Below are 13,231 nucleotides of genomic sequence, written 5' to 3'. Positions count from 1 at the left end.
CACCAAGGTCAAGTCATGCTCTGCAAACCCGGGATCAAAAACACTGCAGAACACACGTGTAAATTCAGTACTGCCAACTATCTAAAGCAAAAGTGAACTATCATCTTTTTAAATGTGCAACAAATAAAACTTCAAAAGCTCATGCTTTCAACAGGAGAATATTAACTGCATCTTACATATGATGCTGGAGCTGGACTTCCTTAAAAAAGGATGTGCTTACGCAAAATAAACAGCTCTAACTGCAGCATATATTCTTCTCGAAAGAAGTTAACTATAACTGAATTTGAACGGTGGCACATCCCACACTGTTCTTTTTAGATAACCTTTATCATCGGATATTTTGCTCCTTTGTACCATTTATTAAAAAGAAAGCCCTTATTTTTCCACATAACTTTAGGTAAATGTTACTACTTCCGAAAAAAAAAAGTTCATTTCTAACAAACAAATAAGTTGAATCTTTCCACAAGCCACCAATCTAAAACTCCAGTTTGTGGAATAATACATAAGATAATATTGCAATCTTGACGCCAAACTTAGTCCATCAATCCAATAAACAGTTTTCTCTTTAACATGCCAAAGCCTCTTTTCTGACATAATCAAGGACTACAGTATTTTATTTAAAACTAAATATTTTTTAACAACAGTTAAAATGTCACCAGTTTTTAAAGAAAGAGTTTAAAAAATAAATTATATGTAATGCAAAAACTATGCCAAACATTCAAAAGCTATTTCAAAGTCTTATGTTTTTGCCATACCTTCATCATTGTAAGTATCAGTAATGTAATCCCTGAACAAGTTGTGTTATTGTTTTTGTAGTATAAATGCTAGGTCAAAATGTGTTTGCTTACTTAAATCCAAAACTGTGAGCCCCTTAGAAGAGAGATCTAATCTTACTCATTTTTCTATTCCATTAGCTGCTGCATAATAGGTGCTTAATGTCTGTGGTGTAAATGAAAGAACTGACTAGAAGTTTGCATCCAAAACTTTTAATAAGATGACAAATAATGAAAAACTCTGAAGTCACTGATTATAAAGAATATGCAATCCATTTGGGATTTATTGCATTTAAAGAAAGCAGATTATTAAAACAGTAGGTATGATAAATACAGTAAGAAAATAACTTTAAATTTCAAACAAAACGAAGTGAATGAGGGACAGGATTCAGTCAATAAGAATAAGCAATGTAAAGGCAATATAGTACTAAAATCAGTTAGTGCTTAATTAGATATAGGAAGAAAAAAAAAAAGCAACTGATTCTGTCTCATAACAGTTTTCCAGCTGTATGTGAGGACTGAAGTTAACTTACTTTAGAAAGTATGTTTTCAACAATTAGAAATATAATAAAGATGTAAATCAGGTTTATTAAAAGTTAAAGATATTTGCTTAGTGGTACATAAAAGGCTTCAGAAAATTCAAGTTTAACAAAAAATGGAAGTGTAATCAAAGAAAGTGCACTTAAAGCTGTTTGCCAGCAATTAAAAAGTAGCTTACTATTACTATTCTGCTTACTATTAGATGACTTTTCAATCACAAAAAGAGCATAGGAATAAAAACAATTCTCTTTTAAAAGTAGTACAATAAATTTTTAAATAAAAATAACCCCAAATGATGGCCGTTTGCATTTTCATCTGTCTACCTTATTCTTTTAGTGGCTTTTGTAAACCCTCACCAGGAGTGAATGTTCCTTTAGTAATGATTGTGGTTGCAATTCCATTTAAAATTTAAAAATTCACATTAACTCCACAGTAGAGAGGTGTAACATGTACAAGCATGTGTGCGTCTATATATTTACCCTAATATATAAACACCACTGTGTATAAAAGTTTTCAAATAAACTATCATTGTTATTCTCACAGTAGATCTGTCAGCTCAACATTGGACCTAAAATGATGCGTAATTTTGCTAAAAAAAAAAAAAAGAAAAAAAAAAGGAAGAAAATGTTTACTGCACATTCTATATATATTAAAACAAATGTACCCAAACTCCTCAGAACTAGTGATACTAATACACGTGTACCTTCTAGCAATGCTGATATGAAGTACCACAACCTAAAATAAACCAAGCAGAGAGGCTGGATAGTAGGAAGACTACTCTGCCTGATGAACACCAGAGTAGAGGAGGGGGCTCCACCTCAGTATTTCCCACCAGCAAGATGAGGACAGCAGTCTATCACTGTCAAACAATAAACAGGGTAGGATCAAAAGCTGCTTCTATCTACAATTCCAAATAATGTCGTAACTGTGTCCACGTACACACACACACACACACACACACAGGGATGGGGCGCGTCAGTGGAAGAATCACACTTTCCCGATGTATACTTTTGAATAAACATTCTAGTCAGTTAAACCTCTCCTCCTCTGCCTAATATCTATACCAAGCAACTTTTGTGTCTTAGCAGATACATTCCTCAGTGCCATAAAAACTGATCTTTTTAACACTAACATTTTGCTGAAGTGATAATATTAAAATAAGCAAATGGTCCACTTTTAAAAAGATGATTCAAAATCAATAAGCATTATTAAAGCTGTTAGGACAGAAATAACTTTGGCCTCAGACTTTTGCTAGCTTCATAATATTTTACTTCCCTTAGTGATGTTCAAGTATTACAGGTTTAGAGTTACGACTACTTTACATGCTAAAGAAGCACAGAAGACAACTGAGTAATAGGAACATGATTTCTTTTCAACTTTCCTTCCTTAAGCAAGAATTGGACCATCCCACAATAGAGCCAAACTTTTACTGAGTGCTGTGTACCAAGTATGTGTTAAGCTCTTTCACACGTCTTGTGAGCTTTATTCTCATAATTCTCATAAGGGAATTACCTGGGCATCAGCTGTGTGGAGTGACTTACATCCTAACAGTAGTGGGAAAACATGATGGGAAATGGAAAGCAACCCTAATCCTGTACTCCTTGGGAAAATGCCTCTACTTCAACACAAAGGAATCTCCCCATTTCTCTCCCATTGGGTCCCCTATTAAGTCCTAAATGTCTCTTCTGAGCTATAATCTCAAGAGAAAAGTCACTGGGCTGTGATATAATAAACATAAGAAGGTAAATATTTTAAACAGTGTCAAAGTGTTTCCTTAGGATTTATCCAGCATTATAAGCCAAAGTGTCTATCAGTATCTAAATCATTTAAAATTATTCAGTGTATTGAAAAACAACTGTAAGCAAGGCCTTGGTATCAGACAGACTCTAGGTATTTCATGTTTACATCCCAAGGAAACCATACTAGTTCATCTCTACCCCTTCTAAATTAAGAAACTCATGAGGTCTAGCAGAGACCAAGGCTAAGGACTAAAATAGTCAAAGAAGCATACTGTGTATACATCAACCAACAGATTTCATTAAAAAACAGATTCTGTTTGATACAAACCTACTGTAGTTCATGAATTTACTATGTGTAATCATCAACTCTTCACTTTTAAAAGAAAGTATCACTTGAATCTACTTTGTAAAGTTTTCAAGCACATCTACTTGAGCATTTGCATTAGCAGTATTAATCAACCTGAGAATCAGAAAAAAAAAAAAAAGGTGCAAACATAATATTTGCCTTTGGCACAAGGACAAGTAACTGGTGCACTTGGGCTCTAAAAGTACAGCTTTTAAGCAGTAATGAATGTCATGCTTGGTCTGCCTCTGCTTCACTCTGATTCACATACTGCTTCCCCCTTTGTCCACAAAAGTTGTATCTGATTTAAAACATAAAAAAGAGAGAAGCAATAAAAAAAATAGATGGTTTAGTTACATATACTTTGCTTCTTCCCAAATTTAGAACTGTGAAAAAACAGGCAAATAGCTCAACCCAACTGGGGCACTATAATTAAGAGATTCTATTAAGATTACTCATAAAATACATTTTAATTGGGCTCAAAGAGAGTTAACTTAAAATAGAGCAATCGAGGAGAGTGAGTGCCAGTTGAAAAGAGTTTTCACCCTTTTTTTGTAAATAGCTTTAATGGTTCTAGAAACCTCTAAATGTTAATTTGATAGGGAAGGACAGTTAATTATAACTTAAAATAGTTGGAGACACAGGAAGCACACATACTCTATTCACATTAATTCATAGACGTGATTTCTATCTTATTAAACAACTTCTATAAAACCTCAAGTTTCTAATTAGGATTTGTGATGTTTAAAAAAAAGGCAATTTGGTAGCTGGGTTCTTTTCACTAAAGACACAATCAGCTAACTAGCAGAGTGGAGATGCTAGCCCCTGGTCATCTGACACCTCACAGCCACTCTCAGATCTCGTGTTACTAGTGCAGAGGTATTTGCGGCAGGATGCGCGAGTCCTGCCGGTAAGGCTTTGTGGGTTTCGCTGTTCTGTGCACTTTATTAAAACTACTCCACCCTCCAGACCTAACTCAGAAATTGCTGCTCACGACTTGGGGAATAGTTGGCGAAGGTGGTAATTTAATAAAGCACATTATTAAATGCAACATGATTTTACATTGTAAACGTCTCAAAAACTCAGGGTTTTAGCTACATATTTTTCCCTAAAATAAAATTTCTATATGACCCTTGTCCTCACTCCCAGTTTTTCCAATAATCTGCTTTACTAGGGACATGATAAGTTTTGAGCAAGAAGCCATTCAAAACCAGAACATAAAGTGTTCCTGAAGTAGAGTGGTTTTTTCTTTGTATCATTTTTTTCTCTACATTTTTCCACCCGTCAGATATCTATCTTTAGTTTTTGTTCAAGGTGTCTACATAGATATTCCATATTAATGGCACTTGTTTTTTTAAATGAAACAGTTTTAGGCACAACAGTCTGTGACCTCTGGCTCCGCTTTGTAGAGAAAGGTGTAAGGACTAAAATCTCTGCACTCTCCAGATAATAACTTTCTCATTCTTTATGAGAAGTGGATTTTTTTTTTCCCCAATGTGGAAATTAGAAGAGACCTTAAAAAAAAAAAATCCACAAATGCAACTTGTGTATGTACAAACAACCTTAGTTTTAAATGCTGGATTCTGGAATGAGCCTCGGATACACACACAAAAGTGACATTCTGTTATAAAAATAAAGCTGCAGCTTCCAGTCCCTTTTCAGGGACTACACGACTGGAAAGGGCCCACACGCTTTCCCTGGATTTCTGTGCCTTCACGTCTGCAGCTGAAACCCCAGGTTAGAGCTTGCCATTTCACTCCCTTTGCTCCTGCGTGGAAGAGACGTGGAGTTGCTACCCTGTGCAGATACTTCCTTTTTCTATTTGGTTTATTTAAAAATCACCTATTCTGATTGACCTGTAAGAATGAATGATATAAAGAGCTATACAAATAAATTTTCTTTCAAATTCATAAAACTATTCATACTTTTTTCTTTGAAACAGGAGTTAATAACAAGAGTCAGAAATTATCTACTGTTTAGAGGGAAACGGAGCAGCACCGAATGGGTCCAATTCGACTGGCTGGGCCTGTTGGGACTGATGTGAGGTGACGCTTTGCACCACGAGTTCTGTAAAGGGCACGGCACCAAAATCATCCATTTTCAACGCATCTGCCCCGGGGAACGACCCGTGGAGTGAATTCGGCCTGGGCCGCCCGGGCAGGACAGGGTTGTGGTCGGCACGGATGTCGCTCAGGCCCTGATGCGGGGGGTGCCACGGCAGGTCCGGAGGGTGGAACGGCTTGGCCCCAAAGGGGTCCAACAGACCCTCATCGGCTTGCAGGACGTGCCCTCTGTCCTTCCCGTCGGTCAGGGCAACGCTGATGTTCTCCTTGGAGTCCGAGATGGTCAGAAATTCATTGCTGCTCTGGGAGTCCCGGCGGCCCACCCTCTTGTGCCTGCGGGCCCTCTCTGGGGTGCGGTAGGCGGGTTTGGCCGGCTTTTTGGCACCGGTGGGCGTGCCGTGGTGCCGCTTCCCGTTACTCTTGGCCGCCTCCTGCTTCGTGCGCCTCTGGCGGGAGGACAGTTTCTGCAAGCTGCGCTGCTTGACTTTTTGCTGCTGACTGCCGGTTATCTCCTCAAAGGGCACCAGCCCAAAAAGGTCCTCGTTGCTGTCGCTTTTACTTGCTGATGTGGGCAAGGGCTGGAACGGAGTGGAGCCAAATATATCCACACACTGCGGACGAGCGGGGAGCGCAGGCGCGTCGGGCACGGGCACCTTCTTGCTGAAGGGCGCCTTGGTGAAGACATCGAACTCCTCGGGCTCCAGCCCCACGGCGGGAAGCCGGCTCTCGGGGGAGGGGTCCTTCTCCGGCTCCCCTTGGCGGGGCTGTTGAGCACGTGCAGCAAAGAAGGGGACGGCGCCAAAGACATCAAACTCCGGTCTGGGAGTCCCCGCCCCGACGTCCGAGGGTAACTGGGTGGGCGTGAGGACTGCTGCACTAGGATCCTGGATCGCTCCGCTGCCAGATGTGTCTCTGTAGACCGCGCTGCCGTCGCTATACTTGGCTTTGGCCTGCTCGTAATCCGAATCGGAGCTGTGTTTCTCTTCTTCTTCCTCATCTTCAGAATCCATAAGCAGAGGCCTGTGACCCAGATTTTCCGGCTCAGTATCGTCATCGTTAAAATCTCCTTGTTCTCCCTGAAGAACTTCTTCATCCTCTTGCTCTTCCTCTTCGCTGCTCTTAGGAGAAGGGGGATCTGATTCAAAATCACTCTCAGATTCATCGTTCCCCTTTTGCAGTTGACCGTGTACTGATGAATTCTCTGAGGTTTTCTTTCCAGTCCGGTGGTCTTTAGATACTGGGCTTGCTTTTGTATTCTTGATAGGGTTTTCAGTGCTATTTTCTTGATTCATGGATGAATGTTCAACTTTCTTTTCAGGAGAACCTGCAAATTCAAAGAAAAATTATTATATCATTCCAATGCATTTCAAAAACCATTTACAGTAAACATTATGTACTAACACAAAGCATTACAGATCACTCATGGCAGTTCCCTTAGAGGAAGATGTAACGGCAGTTCTTTATCATTAGGCTTGAGGGGGGCGGGGATGCACCTGGCCTCATAGTCGATGGTTAGGTCCTTCAGTGCAGACAGACTTACTTGTCTCTCTACCCTACACACCACCTACTCACCACAGGTGCTCACTGACAGCTAAGTCTTACTTACAGTACCCAGAATAGGACTCTGAATACAGTACACAAGCACATTTTCTTCTTCCACCTTCAAAATAAGATTATCCAGTCAGTTGCCCTGCTCAGACCCCATGTTTGCCCAACAGCCTTCTGCTTATATTTCAACTCTGTTATGAAGTTTTCCCACAGAGATCAGCAAGCATGAATAGCTTATCTGCTTAGTTATGTTTTGCTGTGTAATTTTTAAATTGGCATTCTGGTGTTTTTTTGTAAACAAGTATCTTATGAGTTGGGTTAACATGAGTGCATCCCCAGAGCCTGATCAAAACTAAGGACCAGCTACTGAACTGAGACGGTACCAAGGATAGCTGCCTTCCCTAGATGCCACATCTTCCGTAAACTGTCATACCTGTACTAATAGACATGATATTAAAAGCATGCTACTTTAATAAAAATCTTAACTATCAGTATGTTCACTGTATGATAGGTAATAAAACTGTATCAAATACAGTGCTCTACAATTTCACTGTATGATATACAGTAAAGATAAACAGTATGTTAGTTTACATGAAAACATACAGCCCTCCCAATACACTGGTGTACTGAATTGATTTTCCAGAGGTAGGAAACAATTTGAATTGATCCAACCACATATCCATTTATCCCTTCCCCTCTAAGATCAGATATTTTCAAAACAATTAGCTAGGGTTGGAAGTATAGTCTTTAGTCATGGAAACTAATTATACCTTATGACGGAAGGACCATTTCTTTTGCGTTATTAACAAAGTGGTCTCCATGGCACAGGACACCTCTGAGTTATTTCCTTCTCTTTGAAAGTCAGCACTGTTGTCTTTCCCACCTCTCTATTCCCTCTTGGTCATATTTGTAGAGACTTCTCTTTCACAAACATCTCCCTACACATGTACGCTCCCCAGGGTTCTATCCTTGGCTGTCTTTCTCCCTCTGCATGTCCTGCCCTGGGTCCTAACTACTTGTATGTTAATCAGCATTTACACAGTAATGAGTGGACCTCTGATTCTTACCATGAATACTCATATATCCTATTCATCTAATACTTATCATAAATATGTATCTCCTACCATTACTTCAAACTCAGTAATTTCAAGAGATCATCTTTTCTCTTAAAATGTGTCCTCACCAGTCCCTCTAAATTAGTGAACAACACTTCCATCTACCTACCAAGTTCTGAAAACTAGCAGAAATCTATAAATCATATTCCCTCTTCCCACCAAATAGTGTTTTTAAACTCTGGAATCGGGTCCCTCCTCTCCCTCTGCCAGCTGTCTATCCCATCCCCTCATCTTCATCCAGCAACTCCTTAGCCTCTAAACTTGCCTGTCTGCCTCTAGTACCATATCCCTCAAACTGCTCCTTTACACTATCACCAGAATAACCCTTCTGACACACTAATCATGTGGCTACTGCTGAAAACCCTTCAGCGTCTCTCTGAGGAAAAGGGGATCCACCACTGAGCCCTCAGGTATAAACCATTTAGAAGTCAACAGAGGAACCTGCAAAGCAAACAGGGAAGTGCCAGAGAGGAAGACCAAATGCAGGTGAGTGTAATGTTGCCGAAGCCAAGAGAGGAGAGTGTTTCCGGGGGAGGGAGTAGACAACTGCGCAGGGTGATGCAAAGAAGTCCAATGAACTGACGACGGAAATGGCCACTGGCTCCGGTCAGCTCATGCAGGTTGTTGACAACCGTGAAGCGGGGAGTGGGGAGGAAATCTAGTGGGGCTGAGGAGTGAGGGGGAGAGAAGATGTGGAGATTTCTATCAGTTATACTTAAATACAAATATAATCTTCATCCATTATTCATCTGCCAGTTCCCTGAAACCAGCCAAGAGTTATATGCTGTATCTTTACATATTCATAATAAGCTTATCTTAAATCCTAACAGATTAAAATCAAATCAAATGCAGATTTTCATTTGACTTCTCCATACAGCATACTTCTGATATTAAAAACAAAGATTACTTTTAGATTAGCCAGAGCATTTATTTTCATGAATTTTTATCCAAAAGCAAAAAATGCGATGGCAAAGACTTGCAATCACCCCTGACTTTAGGACAGTCCCTCTAAGATACACGTTAACTTAGTACCTCTTCAGGCACTTACCCACCCACAGAGAGCCACATGGGCACCCCTCCTGCCTGCTCATGGACGCCTCCAGGAACATTCCAGTATGCTTCCTAAAGTGTCTTCTGCAGAACGCCTATTCCCGTAACAAGAACCAAACAGTTCTGTGGTCTCAGGCGCATGAGTTTATGAAATGCTGCACTTTACAATGTACCCCTCACCACCACCACTCACCTGGAAAATGCTCATCGTACTAAAGGTGCTGACACATTGTACACAGAAGAATCTGACTGAATGAAGCCTAGGGTTTCCCAAATTTGCTTCGCTACAAACACTTTTATTTGTTACATGTAACACCTATTAACCTTTATAAACAATTTTGCAAAAAGCACTTAGGGAAAATGCCGCTCGACAATTTCCCTGGAAAATGTTCCATTTCTAGGGCACAGAGTTCTGTTCCTAGAAATCTTCTGGAACATTTAACATAGGACAAGAGTCCTTCACTTGACCTTCTCTTGGTATTCTTATATTAATCCTCGTCTTCTAAATTAACTGTCTCCTTTACCCAAATGGTCAACATTGCTTTCCAGAACACATTTGTCACTTTCTACTCCCTGCTCTGTCTGCCTTTTGTCAGCTTCTCAAAGTTGTATTAATACAGATATGTATTTCTTTGTTGTAAGGTGCTATACAGATCTGCTTTTTAAATTGTCAGTGTGGATATAAATTTGTAGGGTTTCACTTACCATTTTTAACGCATCTTTTACAGGTATCAACATAGTCCATTTAGTAATTCTGATAGAAACATAATAAAACATTGTATGTATAGCATTTAAGTATTCACCTCTAGGTTGTTTTACATCTAGGTTGTTTCTAGTTTTTCAGTATTTTAAACAGAACCATGATCATGCACTTTTTCTTTGAGAGGAGAAAGAAAACCCCTTTTTTAATCATAATTTATCGATTTACTGTTATTCCTTCCTTATGCAAAATCAATGCAGAGCTAATCAAGTTAACCTAGTAACAATCTCTACTAAGACCACAGCTAAATCCTCTCTCTACTCTGCTCCCTCATACGTGAGGGAATATATAGTATTATGAGAGAATAATATGATAATAACAGGTTCTACTTTGTAGGACTGTTGTAAAGAAAGGACTTAAAGTAGTGCCTGACTCAAAAGCACTTGGTAAAGTTAACTGGTCCTCATCTCCAGAGCAAGGCCAAACTCAATTATCTCATACATCATACTCCAACTTCCTACCTACTTTCTGGACCCAATGGTTGTGGGCAACTGGGGAAATTTCTGGTTGGTGTATACAGACTGGTTTTATTTCTTTTATTGCCGCCCCTTCATAAAACTAAAACAAGCAATCAAAAATATTTATCCAAATTCCTTTTTTCTCCCATATTCTCAGAACCTACCCACCCTGACCCTGCTTAAATGTTTCTCTACTTCTCCATCCTTCCACTCCTTCATAACCTAACATAGAATCAAGAGCAGCAATGGGCCTCTCTGCCAGCATACTAGGAGCAGCTCAAATATGAAGCACCATGAAGCACAGTCTGAAGTACAAGTGGTTATCTCTCTGTAGCACCTACTGCTGGGGAAAAGTTACGCTCCAAAGCTGCAGGTTACAACCATCCTAGATAAAGTCTCACTTTCTGCGACAACAGCCATCCACTTAATTTTCCTCTCTTCACTATGAAGCTGTAAAAAACTGAGAAAGAAATGGAAATTAAAGGGGGGGAGGGATAAATGAGAGATTGGGGTCAACATATACTACTATATATAAAACAGATAACTAATAAGGACCTACTGTATAGCACAAGGAACCCTACTCAATACTCCATAATGACCTATATGGGAAGAGAATCTAATAAAGAGTGGATATATGTATATGTACAGCTATTCACTTTGCTGTACAGCAGAAACTAACACAACATTGTAAATCAACTATACTCCAATAAAAATTTTTTTTAATTATTTCAATATATTCTAAGACTTTTAGTCCTGTTCCAAAGGCACAAGACTGTCAAAATAAGTATTACAAGTTAGAAAGTTGGTTACCAACTGTACAATGTACAGTGGTTTAAAATGTGACTTCATAGCTGAGTGCCATCAACTTTTAAAACCTATTTCTTTGGCTAAACATATTTCTGTCATTAAAAAAAATTCAGATATTCCTACTGTTTGCTCTTGGTGCTAGACTGCTTCTTCCAAACCGTTAGAGCAAATATTACACATTTGGTTTACCACGAAATTTAAACCAGGATTATTTCACTGCTTAAGTTAATTTCCCAAAAGTATAGCCTAAATATGTTGCCTTATAATTCAATATATCCCAAATCCTAATAATCCCTATATCTACTGAGATTTGTGTTATTAACATAAAAATGGCTGGCTTTCAGGTAGGCAGAAGGGGAGCTGTAATATTTACAGTAAGCACCAGGAACATGTATTTAAAGCATAAACAAATGTCTAGAATGTGCCCAGGATCATACCTCAGTTGCATTTTTCTCCATTAAATGATATTGGTAAAACCCTGTAAAATTTCATATATTGACCAATCTTTATTTTTGGCTCTAAGTAGGGCATTCTTCTTTCCTTAAACTAAATACAGTAGAATGATACTTTGATGGCTTCTTGTCAGGATATTTTTATTTCTGTTTTGTGCCTTGGAACTACAGACTGTAAAAATTTCAGCTTTTTGAGTAATCCTCATCTTTTGAGGTTGGGTTTGATTGCAGGAAATAGCCAAAATCGAATCAGAGCCAAACCCTGAGAATAAGGTGAGTGACTAAGTTAGACAATGCAGATTTGGGTAAACTATTAAGAACAGCAATGATGTTATGAAGTCTTAAATTCTCGTGTGGCATATAAATTCCTCTCTCGAGAACTAGTACTTATTTACACACATAAATTCTGCATATTCTCACTGCTTTATGGCTTAATATACCTCAGATATAGAATTTCAAGATAGTAGTTCAAAGCTAACAAAGTAGTGCTTCAATTATTCAGTACCATCCATAAAATAACAAGCATTTACTAAATAAGTGAAATACCAAATTAACCACTTGGTAACTGTCTATATCAAAATATATAGTATACTTCCCTTACTTCATCAAAGTGTCCTTTGATGACCTGTGTTCTCATTTGGAGTCAGGTATTACTTAGTGTCTCAGTTTCCTCGGCTGTAAAGTAGGGACAGGGCAATTATATCTGCCTCAGAGAAATGCAGCGGGGATTAAAGTGAGAATTCAGATAAAGTGCTTGTAACAGTGCTGGCACATTGTAGGTACTCAGTCAAGGGCTATATTATTGCTATTGCCAATGTATTATACCATCATTTCATGATTATTTGTGGAGTACCTACTATACATTTCTAATGGTACTGAGAAATGAACCAGAGAAGATAGTAACTAATATTGTCCTGAGTGAAATGCAGTGCCAAGGGGTTTTCATACATTCTCTCCTAACTCCCCACCATTTAGGCTCCCATACAACATTAGGGTGAAAATGTCCTGTAAGGTTTGCTACGATCTTTCCCCTTCAGTCTTATTAAACCACATCTTCAAAAATGTTCCCCTTGCTTTCCATGGCAGAGCACTATCATGATGACTTCCTACCACTTCAAAATACGCAGTGTTACCAACCAATGCTCATCCTCTGGCTTTCTGGTTTTTCTTCTCATTTCTTTCTTTCAGTGACTTTAATCCTGTTTCATAGTTTCAACTATATCTTGAAAGCAAACAACAAGAAGAGATTTTTAAAGACCTAGTCCAATCTCTTTATATACATAAATAATTTGAAACTAGGGAAAAGCTGAATGACTTGTCCAAGTTTAAGGCCATAGTGACTTCTCTGCTGATGACACTAGTTTTAAAACTCTCATCTGTAAATTCTACAATTAAACTACCAGTAGAATATCATCACCAGCAAACATTCAGTATAGCTTAGCACCAACCCCCTGCAAAATACCACAGACTTGTCGTGTGTTCCTTTTGTATCCTGCCTGAAAATTTACAAAAGCTATGCCTGAAAATTTTTAAAAACTAAAACAAAAAAACGAAAAACTAATAGAATGAGCACAGTATTGTTT

At 38.7% G+C, this 13,231-nt stretch overlaps 2 protein-coding genes across 4 annotated transcripts in view; one reads left to right on the top strand and one right to left on the bottom strand.

Moving 5' to 3' along the window:
* PAQR3 (progestin and adipoQ receptor family member 3) overlaps positions 1-9,434 on the top strand; it is a 29,665-nt gene extending 20,231 nt beyond the window's left edge. Inside the window, exon 8 of one of the 2 annotated variants that reach the window (XR_004043931.2) lies at positions 5,338-9,434. The gene's annotated coding sequence lies outside the window, so the exon portion shown is untranslated. The remainder of the gene's footprint in view (positions 1-5,337) is intronic. The other variant, XM_030877968.3, reaches the window with a different exon arrangement.
* BMP2K (BMP2 inducible kinase) overlaps positions 1,236-13,231 on the bottom strand; it is a 125,971-nt gene continuing 113,975 nt past the window's right edge. For both annotated transcript variants that reach the window (XM_030877962.2, XM_030877963.2), the window contains one exon: positions 1,236-6,782. In XM_030877962.2, the coding sequence (XP_030733822.2) occupies positions 5,365-6,782 (1,418 nt within the window). In that variant the 3' untranslated portion in view covers positions 1,236-5,364. The remainder of the gene's footprint in view (positions 6,783-13,231) is intronic.

The sequence above is a fragment of the Globicephala melas genome, chromosome 5, assembly GCF_963455315.2.
Source record: "Globicephala melas chromosome 5, mGloMel1.2, whole genome shotgun sequence".
Taxonomy (NCBI): domain Eukaryota; kingdom Metazoa; phylum Chordata; class Mammalia; order Artiodactyla; family Delphinidae; genus Globicephala; species Globicephala melas.
Note: the sequence above shows the minus strand (reverse complement) of the source record. Positions and strands in the feature narration are given on the sequence as shown.